The following is a 20568-nucleotide window of genomic DNA, read 5'->3' on the forward strand; positions in this document are numbered from 1 at the left end:
AGAAATAACAATGATTTTATGGCTGATGTAAATAATTGGTTGCCATCTGCAACATGAAATCAAACCTTGTAGTAGTGGACAGTTTACTGTATTATGTTAATGTATCAGGATCCTACTCTAAAGAATCTTTCAAGTTAATTTTTGGACTTTTGCTGAAATGTGTGATTTAAACCTTTTAATCTGGAAATTTTGCTCTTCATGCCAATTTTGTTTCTTCACAGTCAAGATTTTTAAAATAGGATTACAAAAATATTTTTGTACCCTTGATCCTTGGGGGCTCTCGGAGAGCTCACTGCTGCATCAGTTAGTTCTCCCTGCCTGTTCTTGTTTCTGTATCAGGTAAACCAAGGTTTGGCTTAAAGTGTTCTCCAAAGTCAGACTAGTGGTTAACCTGTCTCCTTAATCAGGAGCTGTAGCCAAGGTTTCTTCAGTTACAAAACCTGGGTTCAGACAACACACTAACCCAAACCTAGGTTAGTTGCTATGCTGTGCTAAGTTACAAGGAACAGGGAGGACAAAGTAACTGTTCCTTCATCCCTGGAAGAGCACATGTTCTCACTAAGCCATAGTTTGGCTTAGCTTTATGTGTGAATAGCACACCTGAGTGTGCTAATGCAACTGAATTAGTTTATTATTTATTAAATCTATATCCTGCCCTTTCAGATGGGTCCAGGGCTGCAAACAATAAAGAAATAAAGACACTGGGTTCTATCTTGATGACTGAAAAATCTTCAGGAAGCTGGAGTTCATGTCTCCAATTCTGGCCTCAGCTCTACCAAGCCACATTAGCAGCAAATGTGTGCTGTTTAACTGCAACAGTCCTTCTGCCTGTTACTGAACACTTAAAAGTGTAGAACCAAATGGGATGGGACCACAAGGGAATGTAGCATTTTCCCAGTTTTTGTTGGTATAGATCTGTGGGTATTGCATCCTGTCTGCAGACAGACGGCGGCTCCCTCTGCCTATAGAGTGAGATGAGCATGCAACCCGAGTCTGCGACTGGACCTAACGGTCAGGGGTACCTTTACCTTTACCTTTACGCCCCTGATTTAATCCTAATAAATAGAAGCAGGCAGCAGTACTGAAAGCTGCAGTATGTATATAGCCTTATAGCCTATGTTTTCTCTGAAATGTCATACTGATTCAGTATCTTTCAGATAAATGTCATTTGGATTGCAGCTATCATCTGCTCTTGATTCTACTTGTTGCCAAATTTTGAGAAGTGGTTTTTGTAATGTCAGCTTGTTATTCACCATGACTGTTTGTTGAATGTCTATTAGTTATAATAATTTGCTCTCTAATTTTTTTGCGATATGCTTATGCCACATCTTTTATAGTACAGTATATGCTTATAAGAACATAGTTTAAAGAAAAGAAATTGTGGGATAACCAATCACTTCCACTTCTGTCTGCATATTGCTGGTTGAAATTGGATCACAGTGAAGTTTGCCATTTGCAAGACAAGGTGGGATTCATCGTGGGCAGTGTGACAACTTATGAAAGGCCTCCTCTTTGTCAGCTCTGCTTACGAATAAACTTTGAGCTTAAGGAAAACTACACAATGTGGTTGAGATCAGGGCAGCAGTTGCTCCGTTGACAGGAGCGAATGCATTTCAAGCAAATCCAGTCGGGTTGTACAAAAAGCCTTCGGGTGCCCTTGCCCTCTAATTTCAGAACTCCTTTTAAGGCGGCCTTTTCGGGACTCCGCAGGAACCGATGCAAGGCTGCTCTTCTCACCGAAGAGAACACGGGGCGCTACCTCCATTACTCAAGTTGCACCTTGGAGAAAGAGAGAGGCATCGTTCAGCCCGGAGGGGGACGCGCGGGAGGCTGGGGAAGAAGTGGCAGAACGAAAAGCGGCTCTGGAGGCGGCGTCGATTGCCTTGAGCCGCCCGCGGGCACCTCCTTTCTGTTGGCATCCCAGCCACCTAGTTGCATGGAAGATAACGGAAGAGGCGAGAGATTTTGCCTTCCTCCAGCTGGACCAACTGAAGCGGGGTCCTTCCGATCCAAGAAGAACGGGATCGTCGTGACTGCGGCGACCGACTCCTGTCCCTGCTGTAGAATGGGAAAGCAGAAGAGGGGAGGAGGGCGAGAGGGAGAGCGAGCGCCCGACCGGCACTTCCTGTCTGCGAGGCTGGCGGCGGAAGGATCGTGTGCGCCCCGCTTGAGGAGGAAGCGCTGCTGCTGCTGCTGCTTCGCCGCCGCCGCCGTTGTTGCCGCTGCACGCGCGGGGGAGGGAAGGAAGGAAGCGGAGCGGAACCTTTTGCGTGGCTGGCTGGCCGGGCGCGGGAACGAGCGCGCAGAGATAGATCCGGCCGAGGCATCCGTCGGGTTGGCTCGGCTCTTAACGCGTTGGGGGGGCGAGAGCGCGCACGTAGGCGCGCACCGACCAGCCGCGGGGGCCCGCCGCGCGCGCGGCCGAGCGCCAGGGAGCCCCTGCGGGTCAATGTGAAGCCGCCGCCGCCGCTCGCTCCAGCGGCATAAACATGGCGACTTCCCTGCATGAGGGGCCCACGAACCAGCTCGACTTGCTCATCCGCGCCGGTAAGCGGAGCCGCGAAATGGCGGGGAGGGAGCGGGATGTTTGGTAGAAGAGAAGGGAGGCGCTGGGGGTGGGTGGGGGGAGAGAGAACCGAAGGGCGGGTGATGCGGAGGGAGGCGCGCACGCCGCTCGCTCGCTCTTCCCGGGGGCGGCACTGGCGCCGGAGTAATGGAGGAGGCGAATCCAGGAAGTGATCACCTTGGCGTGCTGGGCGCGTTAGCAACCTGACCGCGCTGCGCCCGGGGCCAGCGGGCAGCGGGCGGGCGCTGCTGGTGCGGCGTTGCCGCCGCGTTTCCTTTTGCAGCCTGGGACCAGGAAGAGCGTGTGGCGATTCTTGCGCTTGTCCTCCCGCCAAGCAACAAGCCACGCCGCGCTTCTCGAGTAGGGAGAGGCGGCTCCCCTTGCAGCGCCTTTCTATCCTGGTCCCCAGCAATTGTTCCCTTGCGCCGAGGTGCCTCTGGCGGGTGCAGGAGCCACGACGGGCTCAAGGTCCTAATTTTTTTTGGGAGGCGCTTCTTGCCCTCTAAACTTTGCTTTGCGCTGGGAAGGGTGTGGGAGCAGCCGGGGGCGGGGGGAGACGGGGACATCGGTACCGCTGCTGTTGTTTCCGGGGCGAACGGCATGTGCCGCCTCTAGCCAGGATATTTAGCTCATTTTCTCTTCCCCCCCTTTCAACCACCATAGCGGAAGCGCGGAGCTCCCTCAGGAGCCCCTGTGCGCGGGGTGGGTGGGGGGGAGGGAGTGACGGGCCTGGCCGGCCAATCAACTGTCAAGAATGTTCGAAATCCGAATGCTACCGTCTTTAATGGGCGGGACTAGGCTTCTTCAAGCCAGTAGCAGCGAGGGAGAGGTTGAGTGGCAGCGCTTTCTGACTCTGACAATGCGAGCACGGAATTGGAGGGAAGAGGAAGGATTGTAAATACGGAAGCGAGGGCGGGGCTGGTGTGAGCGCGGAGGGGGGAGGAGGAGCAGAGGAGAAGCGCAGTGGGGTTTACAGCGTTCATAAATGTCCTGCGCAGGGAGCGCTTATCTTCCTGGATCTGATAACAGGTAACGGGGATTTTTTTTTGCACATTTAGGACCAGAACGTTCTTGCCTCTTAATTAATTACCCGTCGTTGATGATACAGAGAGAGCTTCAGCACCACCCCAAAGTAGCTTTTGTGACTTCATTTTCACTAACCACTGTTTTGCACTGCTTTTCACACACGTTTTAATTGAGCTTCTAGCAATAACACCACAAAATTTCACACTATTGTCCGAAGGACAAATGTAAACGTTTTTACATTAATGGTAAACTTCATTTGGAATGTCATTAAGATATCAGTCATGTTTCAGTGTTGAGTGTAAAGGTTTTGTTATCCCAACATAAAAATGTATTATTCGAACATCATGGTCTCCCAAATAACTTCAAAGCTGTGATTATTAATACTTTTGAGCTATAGTGTTTTATGGATCCGTTTCACTGGAATGAGATTAAAAAGAGTGAAGTGTAGGTGAATTCCAAGGATGTACAGGCCATTGTTTTTTCTTTAGCTTCTTCAGCTCCTTTTTGTGTATCTTATTTAGTCAGGAGACTCTTCCTGTGAGGCAGTGTGGATATGTTAGTGTCCTTTTTCATGTGCATACTAGTGTTGAGGACACCAACAACATATTGTTCAGTAGAAGTAGTTTTCTGTTCTGGCTGGCTGGGGTTTATGTCTGTGCACTGCTGTTAGCTGCTATGGTTCTTATCAAAGGTAGATGAGGTCTTTTCAATGCCCTCCCCCTGGTTTGGTTTCCAAGTGTATCCTCGTGCTGCATACTCAGTTGCTACTACAGAGTTACAGTATATAGTTATACAATAAGTTAGTTGCCTGCTGTTAAACTTTGCTTTCTGCCACAGCTAAGCTACTTCTGCTGTGATGTTACAGAACATTTATAAATATTTTGAACACTAAGGGGTAAAGCTCAGTGTACAGAATGATGTAGCTTCCATAATGGAAATGACTGGTTACTTCGACTGGAGAAATCTTACACTAGATCTAGATACTGTATAAAGGAGTGGTGTGCTGTTATAATGAAAGAGCTGCGATCTCTTTGACGGAAAGTGAGAGTGGGAGGGAGGGAGGTGGAGAGAGAGAGGAGGAGGAGGAGGAGGAGGCAGGGAATAGAGAGAATGAGAACTCATGAAGAAAGGTAGCCTGGGGGTGGAATCTTTACATAGAATGGTACAGGAATACTTGCCTATGGATGGGGGTTGGGAAGCAAGCTAGGGAACAAAGACCCAGGAGTGGGGTAGGGTTGTATTTTCTATATTTGAAATAATCAGCCAAATAGTGGCTTCAGGGCTCTAGTACTTATTAATATGGCTTTCTAAAGCAGTCAGTTGACGAAATTGTGTTCTACCTGCTTTATAAACATATGTGGCTCTTAGGAAGTTGAAATTCTGGCCATAAATATTATTGAAGAGATTTTATCTCACTAAAGTTCATTTACAGCTTAAAATGCACCTAGTGTATGATGTAATATGGACTAGTTATCACTGACCTATGTGCTGCCTATCCCCAGATACCCCAGAACACACTAAATTTGTGTTGAGAACCACACTGGCAGTAGTTTAAGAGCAGAATCCAAGCTCCTGAAAAAGCCAAGAATTGGACAAGCCTGCACTCAAAGGGTCTTGTGCCACCTAGCAATTTATGGCTGTTGTATGATTTGAATAGAATTTGTGCTGCATCTTTTTTCCGTTGTGGGCTCTAATTCCATTGCTTACTGAATCAATCAGTTTGATCTGGTGTGTCTGCTGGTTACCTATAGCTTGGGAGTACATGTTCACAGGTTTGGAGCTCAAGTGAGGGACTTGGACTATAGCATCACCCAGGAGCAGAAATCAAACTAGTGTTACCTACTTCCTAATGTAGCACCTTGACCATGAGCCACTCCATAGAGCAGAGTTTCTTCATTTTGCACATGCCCGTTTCTGTTTTCAGTTACCACCATGTCACTTCCTGCCTCCAGTCCCTCCTATTGCAAAATAGTTATTACTGTAACAAGAGCCTATGCAGATAAATTGTGAATTTCTTTGGACAGATGTTAAAGCTCAGAATAGGGAATGGTGCCATCTACTGGGGAGCAGGATTCGAACAAGTCTCCCACTTCCTAATGCAATATAAATGGAGCTGAAGCATGGGGCTAATTATCACGAAGGAGTAGCTGCTCTTTATACTTACCAACCTGACAAGTTATGGTTGGGAGAAGGAAGAGGAGTTGGTTGAACATTTGTAGGAATAATTGTTGCACTGTCTGTGCTAGTAACTGGTGCCTTCTGTACAGCAGGTGTGGCTTTGCTGAAATGCCCTTGTAGATCTAATGGAAAGCCCTGGTGGAGGCCTGGTTTCCTAGTTCTGCATCATAAATTTTCCCAGTGCAATGCAAATTACCCTAATTTGGATAGGAAAATTCACACACACACACACCCCTTGAAAATCCACATTACTGCTATATACATTATCTATACATATTGTCCATAGTTGATGTGATGCCATGATTGGGGATTTATGTAATTGCTGTGGATTTACGTATTCCCCCTTGCATGTGATCCTGGGGAATGTTTCAACTAAGATTTCCTTGGATGATACCCATAGAAATTAAAGAGCCTCATGAGTAAAACTTAGTTGAATTCCATCCATGATGCTGAGTTTCTACTAAGTAAGCATAGCTGCCAAGTTTTCCCTTTTCTCGCGAGGAAGCCTATTCAGCATAAGGGAAAATCCCTTAAAAAAAGGGATAACTTGGCAGCTATGTAAGTAAGGTTGCTTTGGCATGACAAGAAGATACGAACGCCAATGTAACCAAGTGATACTACTGCATGCACTCTGAGATATCAAAATCAAGAGTAAAAATGCTATGAATACTGAAAAGTTTAATAGAATAAGCTCATACTCAATTTTGAGATAAAGCTGCAGATTTTAAAAAATCTGAGTATTTTTGCTATACGTGGAAAAGCTATTATAAGACAAGAACTACAGGTCTATGCTTTTCTATGGAATACTTGTATTATGTCAGAAATAACATCTGCAGGTCCAGCTGGGCAAACAATATCTGTGCATCTCCCTCCTTGCTCTTCCTCTTCAAATGTTCCACTGTTCTTTCATGTTTTTGTCCAGCTTTTAGTGCTTTCCATATTTCTAGATAAATATGAAAAAATATCACCACCATATCTCAACATATGTGGCACCGGTGGAACACTTGGAATATTTATGGACATCAGTTTGATTATATCACAGTGATGCTGTGCAGATGTGTGTTTTGCACATTATCATTGGAGAGCATGGTATAATACTACTGGCTGACAGCAAGAATGATTGATGACTGTACCAGGAGTGATCTAAAGGCAGGGTGTGGTGGGTGGATGAGTAGTAGACCATGGCCTATCAAACGATTTAATTGCATAAAAAACTGTATTTTGTAGGATGTTTATTTATTTATGGTAGTCACATACCACTTCTCAGGTAGGTCTTTCAAAGCAGTTTACATAAGAGCATTACAACAATAAGCATCAATTTTTAAACGAAAGTTACAATTAAATGAAAACGACAACTGTTTAGATTAAAATAAGATGTATCTGTTGCTTCTTTACTCCCCTCTGGGTAAAATGGTCCTTCAGAATCTCTTCCAGTGACAGTTGGATGAGGAGGGATACCACTGAGAAGCTGGTTGGTGGCAGCTCACCAGGTTGTTCTTAACAGTTGTGATTTATTCCAACTAAATCAACTGAAATCAACTAAAATAACAAGTATAGGAGATTTGAAACATTGCACTGATGTGGAAAAATAATTTCTTAAAGACATTTAACTTGAGTTGAAGCTAAGAGCAAGTTGTCAACTTAATTTTTTTTAAAAAAAGTTTTTTGGACCTTGGAGATGCCTTCTGAATAACACCCACCTTTTTTAAAACAACAACAACAACAACCAACAACAACATTATTTGAACAACAAGCTCTCAACAGGGTCAGCTTAGGGCTTAGGCTTTGTTTTCAGAAAAAAAAGTCTATATCCTCACAACTCTTCTATGTCTGCTTCAGTTGTGATACTCTGTTACTGATTCTATAAAACATGTTCTTGCCAAGTGAGGTATTCACTAGCTTTTCACAAGTACAGTAGTTCATAATTACCTCATTGCTGGGGAACTTTTAATAGGAAGGTGGTTTTCCAATTGTTGCTGAACTACAATACTCATTCTGGGAGTTGGTAACAATATATGGAGGGCCACAGGTTCTCCTCCCTAAGGTGTAACTGTAACCTATAAGAGTGAGGGTCAGATAGTACTGGTAGCTGAGAGCATGAGCTGTAAACAAGGAAGTTCACTGTTCAGGTTTTGTGTTCTTGCCTAATGCTACCTAGTGAGCAAAATGGGTAGGCCATTTTGGACAATTTGGGGAGTGGGGAGAACCTTGCTGTCTCCCATGACTCTGATAGAGGGGGCACTATTTTTCTTTTCTAAAACACACCATGAGATGCAGCACTTTTTTTTGTTGAGGATGTGATGGGTGAGTGGGGGAAATTGCTGTTGCTGGTGACTGTCAGGAGAAGATATGCTTATCAGTGAGTTAAGTCCCCCCCCACTTGCCAGTGTTTTTTTTGTCTTGCTCATACCCATGAAATTCTGCTTAAGCATTAGACCCCAGAAATAGGCTTTTGAGTAGTTCTCCTGTGTTAAGAGAAAGAGCACAAAGGTGTTATGTTCCCTTTCCATGACTTCCAGTCTGTGTTGTCACCCTTCTCACTCTTTGTTAGAGTCTGCAGATAAATTTCTGCAAGTTTCCAGATTGTGTGCAGAATTTGGCTTTGTTGGTGCAGTTTGTCTGTTTTTGTTATGGTTGGGTGTACTACACCTGATTTTCAATTTTTACACAAGTTGTTTGCCAGTGCTTCAAACTACCTGGGTCAGTATAGTTAGAGGATGTGTATATTGGAGAATTTGTCCTATTGTTTAGTTTAGAATGTTTTATAATGTCAAGTATTCCTGTTCTCCCTTCTTGAAGATGCTTTAGAAAGGAGCGGGAGGGAATGGAATTCTGCATGTGCTAAATTTGATGGCAATTAATTTCAAGGTTGGTTGATTTCCACATATAGAACCATTTCCACATATAGAACCAAGCATAGAACCATAGAATTGAAGAGTTGAAAGGGACCCCAAGGGTCATCTAGTGCAAACCCCCACAATGCCAGTTAATTGCAGTTTATTCCTTTGTATGTGTCTTACATTCAATAATAGCTGCTGCTTAGAGAAAGACTAAAAGCAATCTGAAGGTTAACCTCTTTCTTAGTGCAGTATCTGAGAAGTAACCCATAGCATGTGCCCAAAGCCCTATCTCATTCCCAAACCCTACAGCAGAAATGGCAGGTTGTATGAAGCATTGCACTGTACAGGCTAATGGATGTCTTTGTCTGGAACTAAGGGCACTGTACTTGAGAGATCTTTTGCTTGCCCATTTTTTGCTAATTAGCTCTGAGTGCACAGGATAATTCATTAATAATTACTCTGGTACTTATAAAAATACTTTATAAGCTTTGCAAGGGCCCAGTTTTAAAGATGGGCACTCAAGCAGTGCCATGTCCCTTGCTACCAGCAAGCTTAGTAGCTGTGCTGGAGTTACGTTTTTCAGGTGCCACAGTAAGGCTGTGGCATTTATCTGATGACTTAGGCATGTATTCCTGTCCCCCCTCCCCCCCAAAAAACTTAATTATTGTTACGTGTTTTTCCAAGCCTTTCCTGTTGGTAGTGGTACACAGCCAGTTTTCCTTATTACTGGCTGCTGGGTCATGTGGTGAGCTCTTTTGAAAAAAAAAAGGTTGTTGCTATTTTTGCAATGTCAAGCAGCCACCCATATGTGTGAATTGGGTCTTGGTGACTGAAGCATTTTTAAAAAATGTTCTTCCTCTTCCCTAATTTAATTTTGAATATTGAAGTAACTGGATAGCCTTCAGGAACTTCCAGTGAAGAAACCCTGGTTTGAATCCTCATTAGCTTACTGGCACTGCAGATAGGTGACTGTAGTTATTCTAAAGATAGATTAGATGCTGGCAGCCAAGCTGGAATGGTTTAGCTTTGAGTAGATTTCCATAAATGGAAAAAGCAACTGGGGAGAGTGTGTGTGTATACCTTAATGTGTGTGGATGATATGCAACAGGTGGCTATGTATTGGTGGTTTATAAAATCTTCATGGGGAAAAGAGAAAATGCCTTTTTATAAAATCACAATGACTACTTAAAAATCTAGCATTTTCCCCTATGCAATCACTTTAAGGCTTCTTTTATTGCATAATTTATAAGGTTGCAATATCAATTTGAATGAGAAAAACCAAACTCATGTCAACAATAATTCTTTTCTTGCCCTTTATGGAAAAAAATAAGAAACATATCATGTATGAAGCACAATCCTAGAGGACCAGCTAGTGGGAAGGTGGGATACAGATTTAGCAACAGCAACAAATAATAATACTTCACCAGACTTTGCTGGGAAGTAGAACTAGTATGCAAAATAGCAATGTAGCGGTGTCCTCATTCCCCCCTTCTTTTGCACTTAGAAGCATAGAACCATAGAATTGAAGAGTTGAAAGGGACCCCAAGGGTCATCTAGTGCAAACCCCCACAATGCCAGAATCTCAGCTAAAGCATCCATGACAGACGGCCATCAAACCTCTGCTTAAAAGCATCCAAGGAAGGAGAGCCCAGTCTCCTTCGGACTAGGCCTACTTTGGACTAGCCCAGACCTCCAGCCACTCAAGCCTCTTCCCTTCCTTGCCCTAGAATGCCTCTGAGCCACCCAAGGGCCAAGAGGCATCCAGAGGAAGGGAAGGAGGTGAACATAAGAAAAGCTGTGCTGGATCAGGCCAAAGGCCCATCTAGTCCAGCACTCTGTTCTCACAGCCAGCCAGTTTTCCATGGGAAGCCCAGAAACAGGACCTGAGCTCTGCTCACATGTGATTCCTAGCAACTGGTATTGCCTCAGATGTGGAGGTGGAACACAACTATCACAATGTCTAGTAGCAATTGATAGCCCCATCCTCCATGACATTTTCTAATCCTATTTTAAAGCCATCCAAGTTGGTGGCAATCACACTATGAACCATTTTATAGTTGTGTGCCATGATTTTTCAGATTTTCAAATGGGTCCAGGGTCCCCAAATGTTGGTGACCCCCCTGTATAGGGGGTTAATATTTGGCTGCACAGAAAAGAAAAGAAAAAAAGCTTTCTCTGGAGTTGATTTTAGATGAAGCTGTAACTAGTAGTGATGCCAGCTGATTGAAGACTATTTAACTCAGGGGTGGGGAACCTTTTTGATCCAGTGGGATAGATTCTTATCTTTCCTCACCATTATGGGCTAACTTTCACAAAGCACTGATTTCTTGTTAATATTTGACTATCAATACCTTAATTGAATGAACACACAAGTGAATTGGTGAGAATGCAAAGGTATTCAGTCTTAATTCAGATGGTTTACTAGCCAGATTGAAAAACACAATTGTAACTCGTGTGCAAGCTCCTATTGATAGGATTGTAAGGTTTCAACAAATCTTAAGGCCAGAAAAGAAAAAGCAAGGAACCAAATCTACTTGTGTGATGATTGTTGTGGTTTTTTTTGCACAGTGGAAGCATCTGTACATGGCAGCAATGTGCACTGTTCGGATAAGACAATTGAAGCAGCAGAGGCCTTGCTTCATATGGAATCTCCAACCTGCTTAAGAGATGCTAGAACTCCAGGTATGTCAATGATAAAAAATCAATCTTTTGCCCTCTGAAATGGTGGCTTAATTTGCATTAACTGCACCTGAGGTTTAATTTGCGAGTATGCTTCTTTCAGGGCCAAGAGCTGTCTGCTCCCCTGAAGGATATAATCATTAGCTTTTAAAACTATTAAGGACTGGTCTACAAGTTACATATTGCATGTGTTGGCAGCAGTGTTGTCCAATCCCTACACAAAAGTGCTTCTCTATATAAAGAATTACTTTAATCTGTTTGAAGCAGCCACCACTCTGAGCCTAATTCAGGTACTTTCCAATACTAAGTGACCTGTGGAAGGAAAAGCATGTAGGTCACTTCCAAACTATCTTAGTGATTTGTACTGTATGGCTAACTAGTACTCATGGTTTTATTATGATGATTAATTGTAAATTTAATTTGGTTGTATAGAATGACAGGGCATTAAAATTGCCCCCCCCCCCGACTTATCAATCGGTCCATAGAACCTGTTGAGGTTGATGGTGGTGGTGGAATAGCATGTTTTCAGGTGTTTTGGGTTTCTTTCATTTACTGAAGAGTTTTCGAACAGACAGGTTTAAATTGAATTTGGACATTGCAGATAGTATAATTTTCCTCTGGCCTTTCATACTGCAACATTTTCTGTGGATCTATAATTTCATATTCACATGACACAACTCAAAAAAGATGGGAAATGACTTATTAAAGAATTGTACTTTACAATGGTTATTTGTAAATCGTGAACTGGGTTTCATTCTGAAAAGAAAATCAACTACAGTACTTGCTTTTTCTCAATTTACAAATTGTATGCAAAGTATAATGGAAGCAATGTAGAAAAGTACAGGGTTCATTCGTTTCGAAAGTTGAATTTCTGGGAAGCAAGTGTTTGGTAATACCTAAAAAGAAAAGACACCCCATCCCCCAGTTCTGTTACTTATCTTATCCTGTATTGTGATACATGTGAGAAACTAGTTTGTTTGTTTTTGTCCTTCAAAGGATAAGGCAGTTTCTTTGTTGGATTTAAGCCAAAGCCTAACCTTATTTATTTATTTATTTGCTTTCTTTAGTGGAAGTTTTTGTCCCACCTTGTGTGTCAACTCCAGAGTTCATTCATGCTGCTATGAGGCCAGATGTCATTACAGAAACAGTAGTGGAGGTATCAACTGAGGAGTCTGAACCAATGGATACATCTCCTATTCCAACATCTCCAGAAATCCATGAGCCAATGAAAAAAAAGAAAGGTACTTTGCCTAGAAACAGTAACAACTAAAAACAATAAAATAGTCACCAATAATTTGAAAAAGGTACAACACACTTTGCTTTGAATATATTTTGTGCTGGAAAAGCAACAACAACAACAACAAAAAACAACCTAGCACAAATGTTATATAGGTAGAAGGTGTTTGATACCCTAACACTGTTAAATAAATAATAATAATGTACCGTATTTTTATCTATAAGACGAGGTTTTTTACCCAATTTTTAAGGTCTAAAAACGTGGGTTGTCTTATCCACGGAATATAGCATTTAAATATATAAATGAATACGGAACTTGCTCTAGCAGTCACAGCTCCTGGCAGTGGTAAGCTGCTGGGCCTCCGTAGTCTGCTTGCCTCTTCCCACTCTGCCCACCCTACAGCTGGGAGGGAGGCTGTAGGCAGTCCGTTTTTTCAGCACAGCATCTTCGGGCGGCTCCATTTGTGTGCGGGTGGCACAACGTTACACAGGAGGAGCGCAAGGCACGATGTTTCACGGATGTTAAAGGCGCAGAGGGGGGATCTTACTTCAATTGCTACAGTCCTCCTGTGTAACGTTGTGCCGCCCGCACACAAATGGAGGCACGCGAAGGCACTGCACGGCAAAAACGGACTGCTTACAGGGCAGAGTGGGAGGAGGTAAGCAGAATACTGTACGGAGGCTCCCTGGGAAAGGCGAAAAGTGCTAAAAGTAATTGGGGGGAAAAAGCTTCACCACTCCCCCCCCCAAATCTCAACTCTGCTCCCCCAAAAGCTCAGCGATTGCCGGCGAGGGAACAGCTGATAGGCGGCCTGTTAGAGACGTGGGGCTGTTAGCTTCTGGGCAATCCTCCCCCCCCAAAAAAATTTCAACAAGTCAGGGCAATTTCCCCCCATTTTCTTAATTTGGGGTCCCCAAAAATAGGGGGCATCCTATACATGGGGGCGTCCAATACACGGAAAAATACGGTAAGTTAAATGTAAAGTTATAAAAATACTATTATAATAACTTTCATGCATGGCAGAAATAAACTCGTCACTTTAACACTCTCATGGTTACTGTTGATTGAGTATGCTGACCAAAATGAATGGTTCACATTTCCCCACAAGCATTCTGGGTTATTAATGACTGTTTTTATAGATCTGTTGCGAGGCTGGATGCAATCAATTATGTACTACATATGTAATCTCAGAAATTTTGTGGAGGGTTTTTTTACCATAGAAATAACATTTATGTTCATGGATGGATCATTGTCATATAATTCATTTACACAAGGGGAATGATTATCATGTTAGTTTAATTGTTGGAATTATTTTAGAACATGCAAGTGTGACGGAGATTCTGCTTAACTCAACATCAGATAAAATTGTGATTTGTGAGACATGTTGCCAGCATCTCAGTGTAGCACCAGGTAATGGCCCATTATTTAGATTTGAATGAAAACCTAAGCTGTGAGAGGACTCAAGCTGTGAAACATTTCTCCCGTGCATATTTCAGTCTTTCCAACTGTTTTTGCAGCTGGCCGTAAGCCAAAAACCCAAGTGCCACCAGCCATTTCCAGTGCGTCTCCAGACCTGAGTATAAAGAAGAAGCCAAGAGAAGGCAAAGGTAATTTAATGTTTTTTTAAAAAAACATTTTATATTGTTTATTTTATTTGTGTATTAATATTTTCAGTGTTTATGATTACATAGCAACAATACCTTAATGCTCTATTAACAATGGTCGCAAGCTTTCTTTTGGATGTAAATATGTTGATGTGCCTCATGCAAGCTCTTGAAACTGTTTATTTGCTGCTAGATTTCTGGTGCACCAGGTACCTTCTTCTATAAGTAAGAAGTGAACATACGGTCACTCAACATGCTGGAGTGGTGTGCTGCTCACTTCAGATTTGCCACTGCAGCCAGAGACATGCAGAGTATTTGTGTTCCTATTCAGTCACAGTGGGTTGAGTAGCTGTGTCTAGGGAAAATATGTGGCTTAAAACTTCTCAGCAGGCAACTGAGGTAGTCCTGTCTTAAGTTTGGCAGAGATCCTTCAGATATTTGCAAGGTGCAGGACTTATGAGATACCCTTCTGTTGTGGCCTGCTTCTTTTTTGTGCTGCTAAAAATAGAGTGGTATTCCAGACGCCTGACGCTGAGCAAGTAGAGGACTCGTGGTCCAGTCACCCCATCATCTGTGACCATTGACCATGCTGGCTGGGACTGATGAGAGTTATCTCAATCAATCATTTTATTTGTATGCTGCCTTCCCAAAGTTAAAGCCATGCTCAAGGCATTTAAAAATTACATACAGTGGTACCTTGGGTTACAAACACTTTGGGTTACAGACTGCGCTAACCAGGAGAACAGAAATTGCATGGCGGCGGCAGCAGGAGGCCCCATTAGCTAAAGTGGTACCACAGGTTAAGAACAGTTTCAGGTTAAGAACAGACCTCCGGAGCGAATTAAGTTTGTAACCAGAGGTACCACTGTAATTGCAAACATAACAAAAGCAGTCATAAATAATAAGTAAAACATGGAAAAGTACACAACCAAATTGAACAATTTCCACATAAATTGTGAGAGGAGCTAAAATAAAGATACAAAAATTTCATATCAATAACAGCAACAACCCCTCCCCCCCGGAGCCCAAGAGTTGAAGTTCAGCGACATACGTGTGGCTACAGCTTTCTTGCCACTGGCCAAAGGTGGTGGTCGTGGTTGTTTTTAAAAAGCTTTTTAGGGATGGAATAACATTTTATCATGTGATATTAATGTTGACCTGTGATTGTGTGTTGATCTCACTTGATGACTTCTCATTGCCTGATTATTTTCCTCTGTAAGGTTGCTTGAATTGCTACTTGGTGATTCTCAATGCCCAGATTAAGTTAATTTTGTCATGTTTTGAATATCCTCTTAGTGCTGGAGAGGTATGAGGGAGTAAGAGTGAGTGTGGACCAGAATGAACATTCAGAAATTCAAAAACAACTTTTTTTTTGTTAGCTGAACCTAAGTCGTTCTGAAATCACATTTTGCTACCATCTCCCTAGTAGTGTGTGTATCCTCGCTTTATTTGAGGTGACCTTGCACAATATGTTCAGCTCATGGAAGCAGAACTCTTGTGTATTCAGAGATAGACTCTAGTGGTAGATTGCCCCCTACTGAACTTCTAGTAAAATATGATGTTCTTATTTACATGCATCTCAAGGTGATTTACAACTATACCATGAACACAAACAACTAACTAACTAGATTTAAAAACAATACAGACTTAATATGTAAGGCAGAAACTTGCTTCCAGCTAGACAAACTTGTCTGAACAAAAATGTTCTCAATTGTTTCTGGAAAGTACAAAGCGTGAGCACTGGTTGTATCTCAGCAGGGATACTCTTCCACAAAAGCTACGCAGCTACACAGTAACTCTGAATTCTGATATTTTAGACACTTAAAAGAGAAATTTATGTAAAATTCAAGTGTATAGTTGTTTCAAATATTTTTCCTAGTAAGTATGTAGAAGTGTCTAGAACTGCAAGGTGGTCGTTGGTTATCTTAATACTCATATTTCCTTGACAACTTCCTGCTGCTTTGAAGTCTTGGTTAAAGTTGGAAGATGTAAAACAAGGTTAGAGCTGGAAGATTTTAAAAAAATTAGATTAGAAGAAGAGTGAATTATATATTGATTTCAGAAAAAAGATATACTGGTGATTTCTAATATTCTCACAAAGCTTTTAAAATAAACTATATTCTTCAGGGTTTCTAATAAAAATCCTTTAAGAAACATTTCAGAGCTGAGCTAGATTAGTTTGTTCTTGATGACAAACTATTACTGACACCATTGCTAGTAATCCTGCTTCATTATAGCCAAAAACTCCTGATAAGATTGTTAGGGTTGGCTATTGGGGGAGGAACAGAGTTTGTTTGAGACCCATTGAAAAAATAAATGCCCCGAAGCTCAGAAGTTCCAGTACTGCATTAGTGTCTGCAAACAACTTGATTTAGCAACCAACCCCACTCTTTACTTTCTTTTCTACCAGAATTTAGTTTAATTGTGCTTCCACAGCTGTCTCCCTTACATATGGGCTGAACCCATTCTACAAGTTTCAAAAACAAGTGCTCACATATCATAGGCCAATGTAATAGCTAGTTGTATAAGAATATAATGCTCTTCTTCAGTTTTAGAGATCTTTAAAGAGACTAATTGCCTGTTATTTATATTTTTATCATAGGAAATACAACCTACTTGTGGGAATTCCTTCTAGATCTTCTTCAGGACAAAAATACTTGTCCTCGATATATCAAGTGGACTCAGAGGGAGAAGGGCATATTTAAGCTTGTGGATTCTAAAGCAGTCTCCAAACTATGGGGAAAACACAAAAACAAGCCTGATATGAACTATGAAACAATGGGAAGGGCTCTGAGGTAAAAAGAAATAAAATTGGGGGGGGGGGGGTTGAAGAATGTTGAAGCGTTTTTGTTTTAAATAAATCACTGTGTTATAGCTGATTTGAAACTTCGCTTCAGACTTTTTTTGGGGGAGAATATTATTCGATAAAATGGCATTTCACTTTTTAAGCCAGTTTGTTTTTAGTTTTTGTATTCTTTGTGGCAACAGCATTAATTGTTACAACAATGTTCTGCTTTTTACCTTGCATGCTTTTTATAATCCCATATGTAGGGGTATTTATTTATTTTTTAAATATATATACTGCTTGATTTTTTTTTCCTTTTTAACATTCCCCACCTCAAAGCGGATTACAAAAAGATAGGTAATTTATGATAGGGAAAACAAGACGGGTCATCCCAACAAGGGCTTCTTGATGGTTATAAACTTAAAAGATGCCTCATATGAACACCATATCTTTCTTGTACTCCCCCCCCCCCCTTCAGATACTACTATCAAAGAGGAATTCTGGCAAAAGTTGAAGGACAAAGACTTGTATATCAGTTCAAGGAAATGCCGAAAAACATTGTGGTTATTGATGACAAAAGTGAATGTGGCAGTGAAGATTTATCAATCGCCACCGATGAGAAGTCATTGGAGCGAGTGTCACTTTCTGCAGAAAACCTTTTGAAAGCAGCAGCCTCTGCTCGTGCAGGAAAAAACGCTTCTCAGTTGAACTGCACAAGAGCAGAGAAGCCCATTACCAGAGTGGTGAATATCTCCTCACCTGGGCATGAAATGACATCTTGTTCCACAACCACCGTTCCAGCAACAACCGCTCCCAGGTTAGCACTGCATGATTTGCCTATTGGATAGGCCAAAGCTTGAGGAATTAGTACAGTGTCATTGAATGACGTTGTACCTGTCTTTCTGGAAACATTCTCAGTTTGAATATAGATAGACAGATGTTCTCAGTACAACATCCATAATCCAGATTACTCAAACACAGGAGTTTGAAACGGGATCTGTTAAATGTGAACTGTCAATCTAGTCTAGTCCTACTGTTTTTTAAAAAAACCTTTTTGGCATTTCTGTTGTGAATCTCAAGAAGTAGAATGAGTAGAGAAACAAGTAGCCTTTGCATTTTAAGCATGAAATTTGGCTGGGAAGTCTTCAGTTTTCAATTATTTATGGGGATAACATTTTTCTTTGTATATATATGCAAATAGGCCTAGATCTGTGGCAAGTAGTTTATTTAGCAGATTTGTCCATGTGGCTTGCTTGATCTTAATCCAATATTTTGTCTTCATCTATTTGACAGAACTGTTCGTGTGGCCATGCAAGTGCCTGTCGTAATGACATCTCTGGGACAGAAAATATCGACTGTTGCAATGCAGTCAGTAAATGCAGGGTCACCATTGATTACCAGCACAAGCCCAACTACAGCAGCAACCCCAAAGGTCGTAATCCAGACAATCCCTACAGTGATGCCAGCATCTGCTGAAAATGGAGAGAAAATCACAATGCAGCCTACGAAAATAATTACCATCCCTGCTACGCAGCTCGCGCAGTGCCAGTTGCAAACAAAAACTGGTTTGCCTGGGACAGGAAGCATTAACATAGTTGGAACGCCACTAGCCGTGAGAGCACTTACTCCTGTGTCCATAGCCCATGGGACACCCGTGATGAGACTATCTATGCCGGCCCAGCAGGCAGGTAGCCATACCTCTCCCAGAGTTATTAGCGCAGTCATAAAAGGTCCAGAGGTCAAATCTGAAGCAATGGCTTTAAAGCAGGAGCGGGAGGTTAAGACACTGCAGCTTGTTCAGGAAGAAAAGCCTGCAGATGGAACCAAGACGGTTACACATGTGGTTGTGGTCAGTACGCCATCGGCTATTGCCCTCCCTGTAACTGTGAAAACGGAGGGGATGGTAACATGCGAGAAATGAAGAAAAGGCAGCTATGGACATGAATTACATAGACCATTGTGGAATTAAGTAAACTGACATATTTAGGGAGGCAGGGAAATGGACACAATCAAGAAGTTAACAAAACAAAACAAACTGATTTTAAAAATTGTTAATAGTTATGCATATGTTTGAAACTTACTGGAAATGAATTGATGTCCCATGTTTCAGTGGGAATTGAACCACATCCTCACACTGACACAATTGCCTCTTGCAAAGTGGGAAACTGCTTAAGCTGATAAAGAAGGCAAAATTCAGGGGTCGAGTGGGGCTCGAGGCTCACTGCATTATCAAAGTTACACTAAGGCATGGAACACTAAGCTGGTTTTGTGAAGGGTTCCTGGTTTATGTCTCTCTGGGAAGGGCGGCGGGAAAGTCTCACTGTTACATGACAAATCTGATTCATTGTAATATGCATACCAGCAATTATTACTGTGTCTTCACAGAATTCATCTGGTGCTATGTGAATAACTCTGCTACTAGGTATTTTAGAATGTGAATTAAAGGAGAGGATTAAAAAGCTTCTAAAAGAAGATGAAGATCTAGAGGGATTTTTGTATCATACAGCTTAAGCAGATTTAAAACGAAAGCCTTAGACTGATTTTCAGTTCTCTTTCTTGAAATAAGCTAATGGCTTGTTTGTGTAAAGCATTTTTTATTAAAACAATTTTTTAAAGATCTTATACCTAGCACAGTATTGTTATAGGATTACATGTAACATATTTTGTATGGTAGTTAAGTCTGTCAGTTTCTTAATTGTGGACAAAGTGGCCATAGGGTTGTGATGGCTTTTTGCTGCCGCAGGCCTGGGTCACCCACTTAGCCTCGACATCTGTGCATACATTTCAATTTCAGCTTCTACTCTGTCACTTGAAAGGTCACGCTTGGCATGAACTCTTGTCAGGTAGTTAAAAGAGCCTGTACATTTTTTTAGTTAAAGTTAGAGGGAAGTACCAGTGTTCAGAATGAACTATAATAGTTTGTATATTCAACATTTAAAGTATATTCTATTTTGTTGTACTCTTGTTTCAAAGTGTATTCAAGTAGGTTTTACTGAAATACAAACATGAAATTTAAGTTTAGTCTCTTTTTTTAAAAGTCTCTGGTGTTCACCCAGATAACACAGTACAGCAGTTTCATTCTTCCATTATTCTGAAAGTATAAATTCATAATTTGAAGAAGTGTCAAGAAATGGAGGAGCTTAGCTTATTGTGCTATGAAAAATGTAGCAAGAGATAACAGCTTCCACAGTGTCTTGCTTCTGAGATGTGCATTGTGGCCTGTGTGTTTACTGGCTTGGTTTTGTATTAGTAGGGATAATGTGGAGATGGAGGGAACAGTTAGCCCAAAACATTTACCGGTGAGTGCGAAAGGAGGGAAGAAAAATGGGTGGGTTGGAGGCAGATTGGAACAGAATCAGTATAGCCGTAATAGCCAGTTCATAACGTGAGCAGGCGGAATCAGTGGAAAACTACGGCAGAATAATTTTAAACGTAATGGGCAACTATGTAAAGATACCAAGGACCATTTGAGGTGGTTTCTGGTGTTTCCCATTCTTCTGTGTGTTTTTCCAGCAACACTTGACCACACAAGCAGCATTTTTTATAACCTGTGAAGGGAAATTGTTTTGGGAGTACAATGCATTTTTGTTGAAAGTACCTATGTACCATAGCAGACATGTCCAACCCATCGATCCTGATCGATCAGTCAATCA

At 41.9% G+C, this 20568-nt stretch overlaps 1 protein-coding gene across 6 annotated transcripts in view; it reads left to right on the forward strand.

Annotated features, from left to right (window-relative positions):
* The window catches only part of ELF2 (E74 like ETS transcription factor 2), a 42167-nt gene extending 22236 nt beyond the window's left edge, over positions 1-19931 (forward strand). For 3 of the 6 annotated variants that reach the window (XM_035111778.3, XM_088661106.1, XM_035111781.3), the window contains 6 exons: positions 11179-11292; positions 12357-12530; positions 14044-14133; positions 16733-16925; positions 17394-17732; positions 18209-19931. In XM_035111778.3, the coding sequence (XP_034967669.1) occupies positions 11179-11292; positions 12357-12530; positions 14044-14133; positions 16733-16925; positions 17394-17732; positions 18209-18836 (1538 nt within the window). In that variant the 3' untranslated portion in view covers positions 18837-19931. Of the gene's footprint in view, positions 1-2105; positions 2548-2683; positions 3035-3518; positions 3596-11178; positions 11293-12356; positions 12531-14043; positions 14134-16732; positions 16926-17393; positions 17733-18208 lie in introns of those variants that run through there. The other 3 variants (XM_035111780.3, XM_035111782.3, XM_088661107.1) reach the window with 3 other exon arrangements.
* The last annotated feature ends 637 nt before the right edge of the window (positions 19932-20568 follow it).

Source organism: Zootoca vivipara, chromosome Z1, assembly GCF_965207765.1.
Source record: "Zootoca vivipara chromosome Z1, rZooViv2.hap1.1, whole genome shotgun sequence".
Classification (NCBI taxonomy): Eukaryota; Metazoa; Chordata; class Lepidosauria; order Squamata; family Lacertidae; genus Zootoca; species Zootoca vivipara.